This window comes from Podarcis raffonei, chromosome 7 (genome assembly GCF_027172205.1).
Source record: "Podarcis raffonei isolate rPodRaf1 chromosome 7, rPodRaf1.pri, whole genome shotgun sequence".
NCBI lineage: Eukaryota > Metazoa > Chordata > Lepidosauria > Squamata > Lacertidae > Podarcis > Podarcis raffonei.
Window position 1 is genome coordinate 650,772 of NC_070608.1, and position 15,260 is coordinate 666,031.

The window sequence follows — 15,260 nt, forward strand, 5'->3', positions numbered from 1 at the left end:
CGCGGGATCATGGGAATCGCGGCCCCCTCCTGCGAACCCGAGCGGGACCAGGAGGCTCCAGGCGCCCCTTCAAGGCTCCCCCCGACGGGCCGAGAGAGCTGATGCCCTGAAAGGCGGTTCGTGCCCCCGCCCCGCCGGCGCCCACCCGCTTTCCTGGCCGGGTCAATCCCCGATCCCCTTCCCGGCTAGGCTGCGGGGCCGCAACACTCGGGAGCCGTTTGGGCGCCGCGTGGAGGGGGCGCGGCCGGCGGCGAGGGGGCGGAGCGGGGCCCGGCTTCCTCCTTCTCCTCCGGCCGCCTCCTCCTCCTCATGGCGGGGCTGGAGCTGCTGTCGGAGCAGGGCTACCGCGTGGACGGGCGGCGCGCCGGGGAGCTGCGCCAGATCCGCGCCCGGCTGGGCGTCTTCGCGCAGGCCGACGGCTCCGCCTACCTGGAGCAGGGCAACACCAAGGCGCTGGCCGTGGTCTACGGGCCCCACGAGGTAGGCCGGGCGGGCGGGGACCGGGGAGGGATGCCGGGGGACCGGGGAGGGATGGCGGGCGAGGGGTCTCCCTCATCTCCTCTCCTCTCCTCCGTCTCCGCCCCGCAGATGCGCGGCTCCCGCGGCAAAGCGCTGCCCGACCAGGCGCTGCTCAACTGCCAGTTCAGCCTGGCCACCTTCAGCACCGGCGAGCGCAAGCGGCGGCCCCACGGCGACCGGCAGGCGGGCGAGATGAGCCTGCAGCTCAAGCAGACCTTCGACGCCGCCATCCTCACGCAGCTCTACCCGCGATCCCAGATCGACATCTACGTGCAGGTGGGGCGGGGGGGCGGGGAGGGGGCAGCGGGGCTGGAAGGCCCCCCTCCGGGGAGACTGGGGGGATGGTGCAGCCCCCCACCCCATTATCCTCGGAGAGAGCAGCAAACTTGGGGGGGTGCTTTGGTCCCACAAATCCATCCCAGTGCCCCCCACCCTAATTAATTAAGACTCATCGTTCCCATTTGGAAGCCCCCCAGAGTGGCTGGGGCAACCCAGTCAGATGAGTGGCATATAAGTAATAGAATAATAATAACAATCTAATAATATAATATCAACCCTGTCAGATGAGTGGCATATAATAAATAAATTATTAAAATTCCTTCCAGTAGCACCTTAGAGACCAACTAAGTTTGCTACTGGTATGAGCTTTCGTGTGCATGCACACTTCGTGGTCTCTAAGGTGCTACTGGAAGGATTTTTTTATTTTGTTTCTACTACGGCAGACCAACATGGCTACCTCCCTGTAAATAATTTATTATCATCACCATCACTCTATAAAAAGCATAATTCAGAATAGCAGTTTGCACAACCCGCTAAGGAAAATAACATCATAAAATTCAAAAGTTACAATTAATTGCACTTTGATTCAAAATCCAATGAAAATTACTCAGTTTAATTAATTCAAGAAGAGGGGCAAGCTTGATCCAGTGATCCCAGCTTTGCAAAGTCCAACAGCCCTTGACGCCTCCTTGCCTCTTTCCTCGCTCCCCCCACAAGACATAGCTGTGCGCAGTGGGTGCCCTTGCCCCGGTGTGCTGGGTGCTTGAGGGTCCGGCTCTGGCCAGGGGCCATGGGTGGGGAGGGGCTCTTTCCGCCGGGTCCTGAGGAATCCTTTCCTGCGCCTTCCAGATCCTGCAGGCGGACGGCGGCAACTACTGCGCCTCGGTGAACGCGGCCACCCTGGCGGTCATTGACGCCGGCATCCCCATGCGGGACTACGTCTGCGCCATCTCGGCCGGCTTCCTGGAGGACACGCCCCTGGCCGACCTGAACTACGTGGAGGAGGCGGCCGGCGGCCCCCAGATGGCCCTGGCGCTGATGCCCAAGTCAGAGCAGATTGCGCTGCTGGAGATGAACGCCCGGCTGCACGAGGACCACCTGGAGCGCATCATGGAAGCCGCCAGCAAGGCCTGCAAGGACGTCTACGCCGTGCTGGACCAAGTGGTGCGGGAGCATCTGCGTGAGGTCACCGCTCTGCTGGGCAAGTGAGCCCCCTCCCGGCTGCACTGGGGGTGGGGGGCACAGAGCGGCGGAAGACGCCTCCTCCTCCTCTGCCATTTGCTCAGGTGGGGCCAGCTGGATGCGACCAAGAATCTCCCCCTTCCTCCCTGAACTGATTCCTGAGAGGAATGCGCAGCTAGATGCAGGCCTGTGTCGCACGGCCTGCGGTGCTTTGCACTAAGCCTTTTTGTACAGGGTTGCTTCTTTTTTACATGCCAGAGAATTAAATATTCTTCCAAAGAAAGTAAGGAGCGTGGATCACTTGGGCACGTGGCTTCCCTCTCTGGCCTCAGGACTGGTTGAGATTTAAGAGCAGGTGAGCCTCGCCCCCCCCTGACCCGGGGTTCTGTGCGAGTGTCTTCAGTAAACACACCGTTGTGACGCTTGACTTGGCCAGAACAACTCTGGCCGCTGGGGGGCCACAGAAGTGGAGTCCAAAGGCCTGTAACTTTGCACAGCTTAGATGGAGCCATTCCTTCATCTTAGCTGTACATGTGCATAGAAATTAAGTTGTACTCTCAGAGGAAAAGCATGCCTGCATTATCAGAGCTAACCGGTGTTAGAAACTCAAGATATATAATCGAATTGCCCAAATGACACCTTAAACCTAGGTTACAGTTGCCACAATGAAATACCCAGGCACTGTCCCCCTTCCCCCAACCAGTGGTATGCAGGAGCTGGGACCGAGCAACGGGAGCGTAACCTGTCGTGGGGATTTGAACCGCCGACCTTCTGATCGGCAAGCCCAAGAGGCTCAGTGGTTTAGACCACAGCGCCACCCGCATCCCTAGCTTATATACTACTTTATATTTTAAATAACAAATCTCAAAGCAGTTTACAACACATTAAGAATCAAATAAAACAATCCAGAATAAAACAGATTCAAGCTTCAAGGAAAATATTTCGGATCCTTCTCTAAGTGACATCTGGCTTTCCCCATTCACCAACCCGGCATCCAGAGATTTCCACATGGTCACTGCAGTTGGACCTGCACCAGTTGCAAAACATGCCTGGTGCCTGGTTAGTTTCTAACACTGGATAGGAGATCTAGCAAAGCACATACTAAAACTTCTACTACAGTTCTCTCCAGAGACAGCCCATACACACTGAGCGCCCACCAAGGTTGGCAAGTGCTTATACCACGTGCTCTTTGCACAGGATGGTGCCTGCAGCATGGCACATGCACCCCGGCTTCTCTCTGCAGGTCATTTTGGCTCTTGGCTGGCATGGTGGGTGACTGGTTCTGCCCTGGGCAGGTGGGGGGAGTTGGAGTGGGTGACTTCTTGGGTCCTTCCAACCTCATGCTTTGCTTGCAGCCCCCATTCTGGAAGAATGCAAGTGAAGAGGGGGCACTAGCCTGGGCAGGAGCTTCTTCAGTAGCCCTGGCGAGGGGCACATGCCAGTCTCAAGCTTCGGGGGAAAGGGGTTAACCTCAAGGAGGGGCACCAGCACAACCCCATCCCACGTGGTCTGAGAACTGTTGCCGTGCCACGGAGGTACCAAAGTCAGCAGATAATAAATGCAAGAGCCGTGGCCAGGCCTGAGTGAGCAAAGACCTTGGAGGCAACGTGTCCTCGCAGGAGCAGGTGGCAGGAGCAAAAAGTGGGCATGTGGGAAACTGCCTTATACCAAGGGATTGGGTCCCCTAGCTCAGTGGATCTCTGGGGTGTCAGGCAGGAGTTTTCTGAGCCCCACCTGGAGATGGCAGCAGGGACTGAGCCTGGCATGCACCGTGGAGGCTGTGGGCTCGTTCCCAGGCTAGGAATACAGAGCTGCCCATGGATGTTCAGGTGATCCCTGTTGGTGGCAGGTGGTCCTTGGAGAGACGCAGGAGGGCCTGTCCTTGAGAGGCGGCCGCAGGAGCTGCTCTTGTGCAGAAGACCTGTCTGCTGCGCCACCACAGTGGCGGGGGGCGCCAGGGGGGCTTCCTGGACTTGCCCTTGAGCAAGTCACCCTCTCCGACCTGCCAGACTCGGCCCAGGACACAGCCAAGACACGGAGGCCCCAGGGATTCTGGGGCGCAGGGAGGGCGCCAGGCGGAGCAGAGGGGGCCTTTCCCAGGCGACCCCGTTTTGCCCCAGGGAGGGGGCCCCACAGCTGGTCTGGGGCCAGGATCCGGCCTCCAGCTGGCCTTGTGAGGTTCACAGCTGCCTCTGCTGCCTGCCTCCAGCTCCAGGGAGAAATGCAAAATTAAATGAAATGACAACCCCCCAGGCGGAGTTGGAAGCGGGTCTCTGCAGTGCAAGAGCCGCAGCTTCCCTTGGCGAGAGAGGCCCCGAGTGCACTCTGCCCATGCTCAGAGGGCCTCTTGCGTCCTCCCCCCTCGAGAGTGACCTTCTTGGGCCCGGAAGCGCCGCCAGACCATAGACTCGGCCGTGGGCTGGAGCAGCCGTTCCGGAGGCGGGACTTCCGCCGGGCCCCTCGCCGAGCTCGCTCTTCCGCTTCCCCTCCGCCAGGGCCGGGAGCCGCTCTGGCCGGCTCCTCTCGCTGCTCCCGTGCGCTCGGCCGCCCCGGAAGGAGCCCCCGTGGACGGTGGGTGCGGGGCCCGGTTTTCCTCGCCCCGCCCCTCGCGGTGGGGGGGGGTCCTCGTTCGGCCTGCCTGGCCCCCCCAGGGCCCTGCGGGGGGGGCGGGTGAGAGGGAGCGGGACTCGCACCCAGGTCCCTGTCCGGTCTGAGCCCGAGGAGAGAGCAGCGCCATTGAAACGGGGACGGGGGGGTTGAGTCTTGTTGCTCTTGTTGTTGTTATTGTTAATGGCGTTGCCCCCCTTCTCTGCCCCCCAGGCCCTGAGAGCTCTGCGCGGCCATGGGGCTGCTCTCGGACCCCTACCGCCGGCGGGCCCTCTCCCGCCTCCTGCTGCGCCTCAACACCCCGCTCTGGTGAGTAGCATCGGGGCGAGACCGGGGGGGGGGCTCCCTCGGGGCACAGCCCCACTGCCCCCCCCCGCAGGTTCCTGCCCCCCAACGGCCTCCCTCTCCTTCTCTGCAGCATCATCAGCTTCCTGGTGGGGCTGGGCTGGTTCCTGGGCTTGGCCTTCCACCCTTTCACGCTGCGCATCTACATGTCGGAGAACGCCATGGGCTCCACCATGGTGGAGGAGCACTTCGTCCACGGGGAGCGCGCCCTCTCCTACGCCAGGGAGTTTGCCGGCCACAAGAAGAAGGCGGGGTGAGTGAGGGGCTTGGGAGCCCCGTGGGGCGCAGAGGACCTCCTGGGCTGCACCCCGAGTGCGTCCGGGGCTGTGCGGGGGGCTGGCACTCTCGGGCCTCTGCAGTCCCCCCCCATATGAACCCAGTGGCTCAGAGCGGGCATTTTGGTGCCGCCCCCAACATTGCTGACCCAGAGTCTTGCCCTTTAGGCTCAGAGAAACCCCAACACTCCCTGACTCTACAAGAAGGAAAGTCTTCCATTCTGCCAGGAGTGGGATATTGAAGGGAAGAAGCAGTTTTGCCCCCAGTGCAGTTTAGGGCCTTTCTGGACCCGGTGGGTTGGCCTTGGCCCACCTTGGCAACTGTCTTCCAATCTCTTAACTATGGCAATAGAAAGTGAGCATTCTGCGTGTACTTTTCTGAGGCGTGGAAAAGCCTTGCCTCCCCTTTAGCCTCTGATATAGTGAAGAATAAATTGTGAGTGTTGAGTTTCCCCTTCCATTGGAGGTCTACCCAAATCCAAGCCAGGATTTCTTCTGGAGATGGTGCACGATTTATCCTTTATAAAAGCAGAAATTTCGGAGGTTGAGAACAGGGTTCTTCAAACGTGCACAAGATGTAAAGTACGCAGGTGCTTAAATGGAGCAGGCAGAGGGCCTTCTCGGTGGTGGCACCCTCCCTGCCGAACGCCCTCCCATCAGATGTCAAGGAAATAAACAATTATCTGACTTTCAGAAGACATCTGAAGGCAGCCCTGTATAAAGGTAAAGGGACCCCTGACCGTTAGGTCGAGTCACGGACGACTCTGGGGTTGCGGCGCTCATCTCGCTTTACTGGCCGAGGGAGCTGGCGTACAGCTTCTGGGTCATGTGGCCAGCATGACTAAGTTCTGTGGCCAGCATGACTGGTTCTGGCGAACCAGAGCAGCGCACGGAAACGCCGTTTACTTTCCCGCTGGAGCAGTAACTATTTATCTACTTGCACTTTGACATGCTTTCGAACTGTTAGGTGGGCAGGAGCAGGGACTGAGCAACGGGAGCTCACCCCGTCGCGAGGATTCAAACCGCCGACCTTCTGATCAGCAAGCCCTAGGCCAAGGGTCATCAAACGTTTTCAGCAGGGGGCCGGTCCACTGTCCCTCAGACCTTGTGGGGGATTCAGACTATATTTGGGGGGGGGGGATGAACGAATTCCTATGTCCCACAAATAACCCAGAGATGTATTTTAAATAAAAGGACACATTCTACTCATGTCAAAACATGGTGATTCCCGGAACATCCATGGGCTGGATTTAGAAGGCGAATGGGCTGCATCCGGACCCCAGGCCTTAGTTTGCCTACCAATGTTCTAGGCTCTGTGGTTTAGATGACAGCGCCACTTGCGTCCCCCTGCAGTCCTGTATAGGGAAGCTTTGAAGGAATGCTGTTTGAGTATGTTCTGATATGTGCCGTGAGCCACCCAGAGTGGCTGGGGAAACCCAGCTAGATGGGTGGGGTATAAATATTATTATTATTATTATTATTATTATTAAAGTGCAATGCAGATGATTTCATTGTATCTCTCTTCATACTGTGGTGACACAGTGTAGGATAGCTCAGCCAGCCTAAGTGGCCCTTCTGCCCCCTGGTCAAGACCCCCTCCCTCCTCAAGGAGGGCATGGCTTTAAAAGCTGGTGGAGCAGAAGAGGAGAGCTGGGCCCTCACCCGCCCCTGGTGCCCTTTCCTCTCTTCCCAGGGGCATGCCCGTGGCCTGGCTGGAGAAGACCATGTGGAACCTGGGCCTGGAGGTGTACAAGCAATCCTTCTCCCGCACGCTGCCTTTCCCCGACGAGATGCGAGAGAGATACGTAGGTGCTGGCTTCCAGGCTCCTCCGTGGGCGGACGGGTGGGCGGCGGTGCAGCTGTTCCGCTGCTGGGGAGATGAACCCTCAGGGCTGCCCTTCTCTTTGCAGATGGTCAAGGGCACCAACGTCTATGGGATCCTGCGGGCTCCCCGGGCAGCCAGTACGGAGTCCTTGGTGCTGAGTGTCCCCTGCAGTGAGGGGCAGCAGAACAACCAGGCCGTGGGGCTGATGCTGGCGCTGGCCTCCCACTTCCGAGGTGAGCTGGGAGGGGTGGGTTTTAGAGAACCTTCAGCTGATCGCGGCTGAGCTAGAGATGTGAAGGCCAGGGGCAGGGGGTGTTGTCCCCTGTTCCCCTCTATTTGTTTCCCCAAAAATGGAGGAGTGGAATCCAGGCCAAATAGGCTCATTTGCATTTGTGCAAGTTTAAATCTGGGTTTTCCGTATCTCAACCTGCCCAGAACTATAATGCATGAAATTTCTTAGCAAGAGACGGGGGTAGGATCCAGCTTCCTTCCTGGTTTCCCTTCCCCTGGCTGGGAGGGAAGAGCCGGCTCTGCCTGTTGCTTCCTTTGGGGGGGGGTGATGTGTGCCAGTGCTGGGCCTGCCCAGGGGCTTCACGGGGGCTGCTGAGCTTCCCCTCTGTCCTAGGTCAGATCTATTGGGCCAAAGACATCGTCTTCCTGGTGAACGAGCACGACCTGATTGGGATGGAGGCCTGGCTGGAGGCTTATCATGACGTCAACGTCACAGGTGAGAGGGCGCCGCCTGGGGGAGTCTGCCTGGGGGAGTCTGCCTTGGAGCTGCTGGGGGGGAGGGAGGTTGCTTCCTCCCTCCTCTTGTTTCTCCAGAGCGGCCCCCAAGTGTCTCCCTGCCACTTCTTTCGCTGTCTCCTCCGCCTGCATTCCCCAGGCCTGGCCCAGCTCTTCCAGAGTCCTGTTATGCAGCCACAAAGGCTCATCTCCTAACCCCCCCCCCGGGCTTCTGCCCTGCCCTGTTGCAGAACGATGGCTCCCGTCCTCTGGGAATGAAGGGCAGCGCCCCCGGCCCCGTGAGGCAAACGGCCGTCACCCTCATCGGCTTTTATTTTAGCAACCTGGGGCCATCCTTTCTCTCCCCCCGCCCCTCGCAGAGGTGCACTCGTCAGGGATGTTGGGTCGGGCAGGAGCCATCCAGGCCGCCATTTCCCTGGAGCTGAGCAGCGACGTCGTCACCAGCTTTGACGTGGCCGTGGAGGGGCTGAACGGGCAGCTGCCCAACCTGGACCTCGTCAACCTCTTCTACTCCTTTTGCCAGAAGAACGGGCTGCTCTGCACCATTCAGGGCAAGGTAGGTGGGGGGGGGACCCAGGACAGCTGCTGGAGGGGGAGGCCATTTGGGCCCTGCCCAGAGCCCCCTAGGCAAAGGCCTGCAAGGGAAGCAGCCTGCCCAGCTGGCTGGAGGGGAGGCTCCGGCCTTGCCTCTTTCCCCGACCTGTCCGTGGGGTGGATTTCTCAGCTCCTGGCTTGTGAGGGCAGGGAGCTGCTTTGGGCCGAGTGTCCTGAGCCCCCTCTCCGCTCCGCTCCAGCTGCAGCGCTCCGACTGGGACTCCCTGCCGGCCTTCGTCCACTCTCTGCAGACGATGCTTCTGATGGTGCTCAAGCAGGGCTCCGGCCGGCCGCAGGGGGACCACGGGCTCTTCCTGCGCTACCATATCGAGGCCATCACCCTGCGCGGCATCAACAGCTTCCGCCAGTACAAGTTTGACATGGGCATGGTTGGCACGTGAGTAGGCGGCCTTGGCAGGGCGTGGGTGCGAAGGACCCTGTTAGGGGAGCAGACTTTGGCCTGTGTGGAAGCTGAGAAGGGTTGGGATACGCCCACACCGGCCTCAGGAGGGGGAGGCGGTCATCTGAAGAGTATGGGTACTGGATCAGGCCAAAGAAGAGCCCCTCTAGTCCAGCCTCCTGTTCTCGCAGTGGCCAACCAGATGCCCCAAGGGGAAGAAGGCCACTAGCAGGATTCAAACCCCGGATCTGCTCTCTCCCTTCCTGTGGCTTCCGGCAACTGGTTCTCCGAAGCCCTGCTGCCTCCGATTGTGGATGCAGAGCAGAGCCATCCTGGCCAGTAGCCTTCCACAGTCCTCTCCTCCTCCATGATCCCATCCTCTTTCAAAGCCAAGAATTCTGCCTCTCACCCCGTCGCTTGCCTTCCCCAGGACCCTGGAGGGAATGTTCCGGAAGCTGAACAACCTGCTGGAGCGCCTCCACCAGTCTTACTTCTTCTACCTGCTCCCGTCTCTCTCCCGCTTCGTCTCCATCGGGCTCTACATGCCGGCCTTCGGGTTCCTCATCCTCATCCTGGTCCTCAAGATATCCTCCTCCTCTGTGTGGGGAGCAGGAAGGGGGTCTGTGGTCTGGGGGTATTGCTGTCTTTTGCTGAGCTGGGATCCAGGGCTGGGTAAGAGGAGAAATTCCCACTTGAGGAGCCCAGCTGTGGGGCCACATAGTGGAGGACTCCCCAGGAAGCAGGCGGACTGATGGTCTCAGCCGAGGCAGCTGCGTCCGTCTCCAGGAGAGGCTCCCTCTGACCACCAAGCTTTGGGGCCATGCAGGGAGGCACTTGGGAGCCCAACTCGAGGGTCCTCTGGCCTGAGGGTGGCTTTTTCTGTACCTCTTGGGAACCAGAGGACAGGACAGGCTCTGGAGCTTCTGCCTCGATGAACAGAAGCTGATAGGGCCTGGGCCATCCTCTGTTGGGAAGGTGGCCTGAGCAGATCAGTGGTGCCAGGCTGCCAGCCCTACCCTTCAGCCGGACAGCGTCCTTGTGCGATGTTGTTCCTGTGCCAGAAGGATGAATTTCAGCAAACGCAGCTTCTCCTGTCACTGGCTGCGTCCCTCCGGACTCCTCTCTTCCATGCAGCAGCTGCAGCCCATAAGCCTGGCAGCCAAGCCCTTCAGGAGCAGCCCTGGTTTGCCGCAGCCCCAGCCAGCGGGCGAGAGGCCTCCCTTGGGTGCCCCCTGTGGCTGGCTGCCAGGCTCAGCCTTGCCCTGTGTGTCATTCATCTCAGCAGAGCTCTGGCAAATGTCAGAGGTGTTCCCACAAGAGGTTGAGGGGTCTTAGCTAGACCCTGGAAGCCCACCCCCCTTGGTGCTCCTCTGGATACTTTGGGAGGGGATGTCTGCTTGGTGTCCCCTAGGATTTGAGTGAGGGGAGTTCCTGGCTTGGCTCAATGCGTCCTCTGAGGTCCTGCCTTTCCCTTGACTCCTCCTTCCTCTTCACGCCCTGGACCTGTGGATGAAGCTCAGCCGCTACAACGTGGACCCAGATGACCGGCTCTGCGATGGAGACCAAGGTCCTAGTCCTGTTGCTCTGGAGGTGAGATGATGTGGCGGGGAGTGTCCATGGCCCTGGGGACGGGGTGGAGAAGGGACTCAGTAGGGGAAGGGACCTGCATGGGCATTGCTCGCCTCTTGCGGTCACCCTGGAGCCCTGCACAGCCCATTCCTGTAATCCTGCCCCACTCCGAAAAAACATGGGTGCTGCTTATCTGCTTCTGGAGCGGCCAGTCCTCTCACACTGGCTGCTTCCAATGGCATTGTAGCATTCCCAAAGCAAGGAAGGATTGGACTCTGATTAACAGAAGACACACAGAGGCTTGACCAGCAAGACTCTGAGAGGAGTGCCAATAATAATAATCCTTTCCACCCCTCGGCCCAGGTTGTTTTATTCGCAAAAGAACTTTTTACACAGTGTTCGTAAGAACCAAACAGATTTCCTCTGAGCATTTCAAAAAACCCCACATGGGACAAAGTCAGATCAGAAGAAATTCTTTTAACTACAAAGAAACTATTTCCTACTTGAGCACGCATATGTAGTTCAGAGTAAATAGAATAAGAATCAAAGGAGGAATGCATTCAGCAAAACCCCGGAGGTCGTAAACGGGAGAGACAGGATGGCAGGAATTACTATCTCCTTGTGAACTTTCTTCCTGGCCCTTAAGATCTACATCAAAGTAACCTTCTATCTTTATGACCCAGGATGCCTGGACTGTGTTTCAGAATGCTTATACGTGCCTGTCAGGCGTAGAGAAAGCAAATGGCAGAGGTGCAGAGACTTGTGGGATTCGATCAGAAATTATTGTCAACGAACGCAATGCTTTCATGGCGGGGACAATGGTTTGCTCCATATTTCATAATTCCTCATAGCAACCCCACCTGACCCCCACGCTCTGGATATTTGCACCCTACATGGCATGGCCGACAAAGAGAGAGCACCCCAAAAAGACATGGCTGGTTGAGGAAGAGAATGGCTTGGAAATGTGATGCTCCCTGGACACACTGAGACTAAAATGCGCTTGAAGATCCTCCTGAGTCTGCAGACCCTGAAGAGCCAGGCTTTGCCAGCCCCCTCCCCTCTTCTACCCTGGGCCAGGCCTGCTGTGGGGGTCAAAGTGGTCCTGCTTTTCGGTGCAGTAGCTGCACTTGTTCCAGCAGAGATCCCCAAATGCACAATGAGTTCTTCTTTGGAGGAAAGGGGGGGTTGTTTCTCCCCCCCCTTCTAACATTCCCATCCTGGGTGGGGGCCCTCCTCCTGACCCCTCTGCCCTCCTCTCTCACCCAGGAGCCCAAGCCCAGCCTGCTGACGCTGGTGCCCCCGCTGCTGATCTGCCACGCCACAGGGCTCGCCCTCTACTTCGTGCCCATCCTGGGGCAGCAGGTGGCCACGCAGCACTTCCCTGTCTCGGAGTCGGAGGCTGTGGTGCTGACGGTCATTGCCATCTACGTGGCGGGGCTGGCGTTGCCCCACAACACGCACAGGTGACGGGGAGGGAAGGGAGGAGGAGGCCCAGCCAGGTGTGGGCCCTGTGCGACTTGTGTGCCCCGGCACAAGGCAGGGAGAGGGCGAGACATGTAGGGCTTAAAGGGGTGCCTGATTGCCCAGCACTCTCTGGGGCAAGCGCCAGGCTGCTGTTGCTCTTCTTTCCAAGGGGCTGTGGTTGTGCCGCCTGCGGACTGGCTCTGTCTCTCTGCCCCACAGGGTCCTGACGGGCTCGGGAAGCGACTGTGGCTGGATGACGCTGAAGCTGGTCTCGCTCCTCTACCTGGCCATGCAGCTGGGCTGCATCGCCCTCATCAACTTCTCCCTGGGCTTCCTGCTGGCCGTCACCATGGTGCCTGTCGCTGCCCTAGTCCAGCCTACGGGGCCCAAGTACGTACGCCCTGGGGCTGCTTCCTCCTTCCCTCTCTGCCCCCACCCCACAAGAACTGGGCTGCAAAGGACAGGGATCACCAGAAGTGCCCAGGGCAGAGGACAGGGTGTCTCCTTGCCGCTCCTCCCCCTGAGCTCTGTCCTCCAGCTACAAAGGGAGACAGAGGACTTTCAGTGTTGCTGAAAGCCAGTACGTCAGCGGCAGCCAATACGTCAGGGAGGGTGGCAGTTGTAGCCTAAGGGCATCAGTTGGGCACTTGCAGCCTCCCCATCCCTGGCCTAATGAAGTGGCCGTGTTCCCCCTCTTCGGGGCCAGTTACTTGCGGGGAAAGCCAAGGGCCTGTCCAGAGGAAGAAGCAAGAAGGCAAACGCTTGACAGAGCCAGATTTGTTTCTGTCTGTTGGGCTTCCTCGGGACATGCAAAGCAGAGCTGACGACATCAGGACGATGTGTTTGGCCTTAGTTTCAAAATGGAGCTACAAATAGGACTCTTGTCCAAAAGGTGCTTTGCAGGAATTGAGTCCTCCCCGTTATCCTTCTGGGGGGTGTTGCAGGGAGTGTGGCGTGTGTCCCCCAGGCAAGCTTCTCGGCTTTTCAAATTTGTGGCCCTGGCCCCTTGGTCCTGTCCTTCAGGGCGGTGGGTGGTGCAACCCTGTCCATGGCTGAAGAAGGAACGGCTGCTTTAGGAAGGTGGGGGGGTCTCGGTTTGCTTTTGTTCCTCAGTATCGGTATCAATCTTTATTTTGGTCACAGACCTGCATAAGATAAAAAATACTGATAAATAGAATGTGTGAGACTTAAATCAGGTAAGGGATCAAAACTAGTAGTTAATAATAATATAATAACAATAATTTATTATTTATACCCCGCCCATCTGGCTGGGCCTCCCCAGCCACTCTGGGCGGCTTCCATAAAAACCAAAAATACAGTAAAATATCACACGTTAAAAACTTCCCTGAACAGGGCTGCCTTAAGATGTCTTCTGAATGTCAGGTAGTTGTTTATCGCTTTGACATCTGCTGGAAGGGCGTTCCACAGGGCGGGCGCCACTACCGAGAAGGCCCTCGGCGCTGGACTTCAGCGTCCGGGCAGAATGATGGGGGTGGAGACGCTCCTTCAGGTATACTGGACCGAGGCCGTTTAGGGCTTTAAAGGTCAGCACCAACACTTTGAATTGTGCTCGGAAACGTATCATACATAACTTAAAGAGATAGAAAAAAGAACAAACAGTTAAAAATGACTGTAAGAGAGGAAGTGTGAAGGAGCACAGGTCTTGCATTTGGGGCTAGTTTCAGGCGCAAACCACCCTTTGACGAATATCCATCATGGCTGTGCAAAATGTAGCAACTGAGTATGTAACATCTGGGTTTTCATCTTGAAGAAGCAGAGAGGTATGAAGTTGTTCTGTGGGACTTGAAAATGGTTTTCTACTGGTTTTTATTGTGTATTCTTTTTTTATCTTGTATTTTTGTGTTGTGAACTGCCCTGTGATCTACAGATTTTAATAACAAAACCCACAATACATCCTGCCCTTTTGGGGCGGCCTGCCCCTGCCCGTGTGCCCGCAGGAGCCCAGAGCTTTCTTTCCCTGTTTCGTCCCTGCAGGTACCTCTACGCTGTGCTGCTGGTCCTGGTCACGCCGGCGGCCACACTTCTCTTCTGCATCTTCCTGTACCAGGAGCTCATTGAGTACCCCATCTCCCTGCTGGAGGGCTGGCAGCGCTTCCTGCAGGCAATTGCTGAAGGGCTGTTGGACCACCACCTCTACGGCTCCATCGTCTTCCCCTTCATCGCCATCTTCGTCTACCCCTGCTGGCTTCTACTCTGGAATGTGCTTTTCTGGAAGTAGCCCCGACGCTGCCCCTGTGCTTGAACTGGCCTGCCCCAATCCACTTTGGACGGGACTTCCCTGGGGACTTCCGTCCTGCTGGGTGCCACTGTGATTTCAGAAATGTGAAACTCTGGGGCAGGCGGGTGAGGCCTCCTGAAGCCATCGGCTGGACTCTGTAGGGGATGCCTGCTTGGGGAGTATCCTGGTCTTGTGGGATTTGACGTCTGCGGCAGCTGCAGCCACGGTTCATAGTTCTGGGTGTGGGGCTGGCTGGGCAGCTGCTCAGAGCTTGCAAGAGAGGGGGAGCTTGGGCTGGGGTAACTGGATCCTGGTTCTTTTGTGGTGGTCCTGCTTTAAGTCATGAGTGTGACTCTCAGGGGCAGGAGGCCAGCCTGGGGTGTGGCTGGCCCCTTTCCCGGTGGCTTCATCTTGCACGTGGACCACGTGGGGCCAAGAACCAGCTCTGATGTTAGCAATGAGAGATGATACGGGGGGGGGGGGAGTGGCTGTGTACAATCTTTAAATAAAAATAAAGACAAAAGGTTTTGATACAGTGCTTGCACTTATTTTCATCCTGACTCCTCACCAGAAATACAGCTCTTGGGGCGTCTGCTAACAATTCAGAATATCAACCATAACCTTGCACTTAAGATGTACTAAGAGTAAAGCAAAGCAGCAGATGGTCCTGTTATAACGGAGGTGGGGCACATCTTTGGCCCTGCAGATGTGGCTGGACTGCAGCTCCCATCAGCCCCAGATGACAGGGCATGTGTTTATACTGCTGCAGTTTCACTGGTTTCATGTTGTCTTTTTGTTGTAATGCTACTGGGTTTTGTTCTAACGATACTGGTTGGTTTTATGTTGTACACAGCTTAGAGATTTTTATTTATTTATTTATTTATTAAAGTTGTATACTGCTCTTCATCCGTAGATTTCAGGGTGGTTCACAACAGAAAAATACAATATTCTCTCACACTATAAAAAAATAGCAAAACAAACTAATCCCCCCCCCACATTTAAAAGGGTATTGGATGTTATTCAGCCCAAGACCTAGTGGAAGAACGTTTTTGCCTAGCGTCTAAAGGCATTTAATGAAGGTGTCAGGCGAAGCTCCCTGGGGGAAGAGCATTTCACAGACAGGAAGCCACTACACACTTTGACTTGGGCCAGGAATGTGCACCTTCCCTTCAGCCTAAGGTCCCTTGGGCAAGAGCCTCAGCTGCTCCTGGGCAG

The 15,260-nt window shown here is 57.3% G+C and overlaps 2 protein-coding genes across 2 annotated transcripts; both read left to right on the plus strand.

The window, feature by feature from the left end:
• Nucleotides 1-279: 279 nt before the first annotated feature.
• On the plus strand, nucleotides 280-2,129 carry EXOSC4 (exosome component 4). Its single transcript, XM_053395020.1, has 3 exons — nucleotides 280-480; nucleotides 589-795; nucleotides 1,648-2,129. Exons 1-3 carry the CDS (start codon nucleotides 310-312, stop codon nucleotides 2,005-2,007), a joined length of 738 nt encoding a protein of 245 aa, XP_053250995.1. The 5' UTR covers nucleotides 280-309; the 3' UTR covers nucleotides 2,008-2,129.
• Nucleotides 2,130-4,769: 2,640 nt separating this feature from the next.
• On the plus strand, nucleotides 4,770-14,105 carry GPAA1 (glycosylphosphatidylinositol anchor attachment 1). Its single transcript, XM_053395022.1, has 12 exons — nucleotides 4,770-4,896; nucleotides 5,006-5,185; nucleotides 6,901-7,012; nucleotides 7,118-7,265; nucleotides 7,658-7,759; nucleotides 8,139-8,335; nucleotides 8,574-8,770; nucleotides 9,204-9,357; nucleotides 10,268-10,363; nucleotides 11,609-11,805; nucleotides 12,026-12,196; nucleotides 13,802-14,105. The coding sequence occupies exons 1-12, from the start codon at nucleotides 4,823-4,825 to the stop codon at nucleotides 14,043-14,045; spliced, it is 1,872 nt and encodes a 623-aa protein (XP_053250997.1). The 5' UTR covers nucleotides 4,770-4,822; the 3' UTR covers nucleotides 14,046-14,105.
• The last annotated feature ends 1,155 nt before the right edge of the window (nucleotides 14,106-15,260 follow it).

Excerpts from the sequence above, each read along its gene's own strand:
- GPAA1 (XM_053395022.1), top strand. The coding sequence starts at position 4,823 with ATGGGGCTGCTCTCGGACCCCTACCGCCGGCGGGCCCTCTCCCGCCTC. Across the intron at positions 7,013-7,117 it reads ACGAGATGCGAGAGAGATAC|ATGGTCAAGGGCACCAACGT; the intron begins GTAGGTGCTGGC and ends TTCTCTTTGCAG. Across the intron at positions 8,771-9,203 it reads GACATGGGCATGGTTGGCAC|GACCCTGGAGGGAATGTTCC; the intron begins GTGAGTAGGCGG and ends TGCCTTCCCCAG.
- EXOSC4 (XM_053395020.1), top strand. The coding sequence starts at position 310 with ATGGCGGGGCTGGAGCTGCTGTCGGAGCAGGGCTACCGCGTGGACGGG. Across the intron at positions 481-588 it reads TGGTCTACGGGCCCCACGAG|ATGCGCGGCTCCCGCGGCAA; the intron begins GTAGGCCGGGCG and ends TCCGCCCCGCAG. Across the intron at positions 796-1,647 it reads AGATCGACATCTACGTGCAG|ATCCTGCAGGCGGACGGCGG; the intron begins GTGGGGCGGGGG and ends TGCGCCTTCCAG.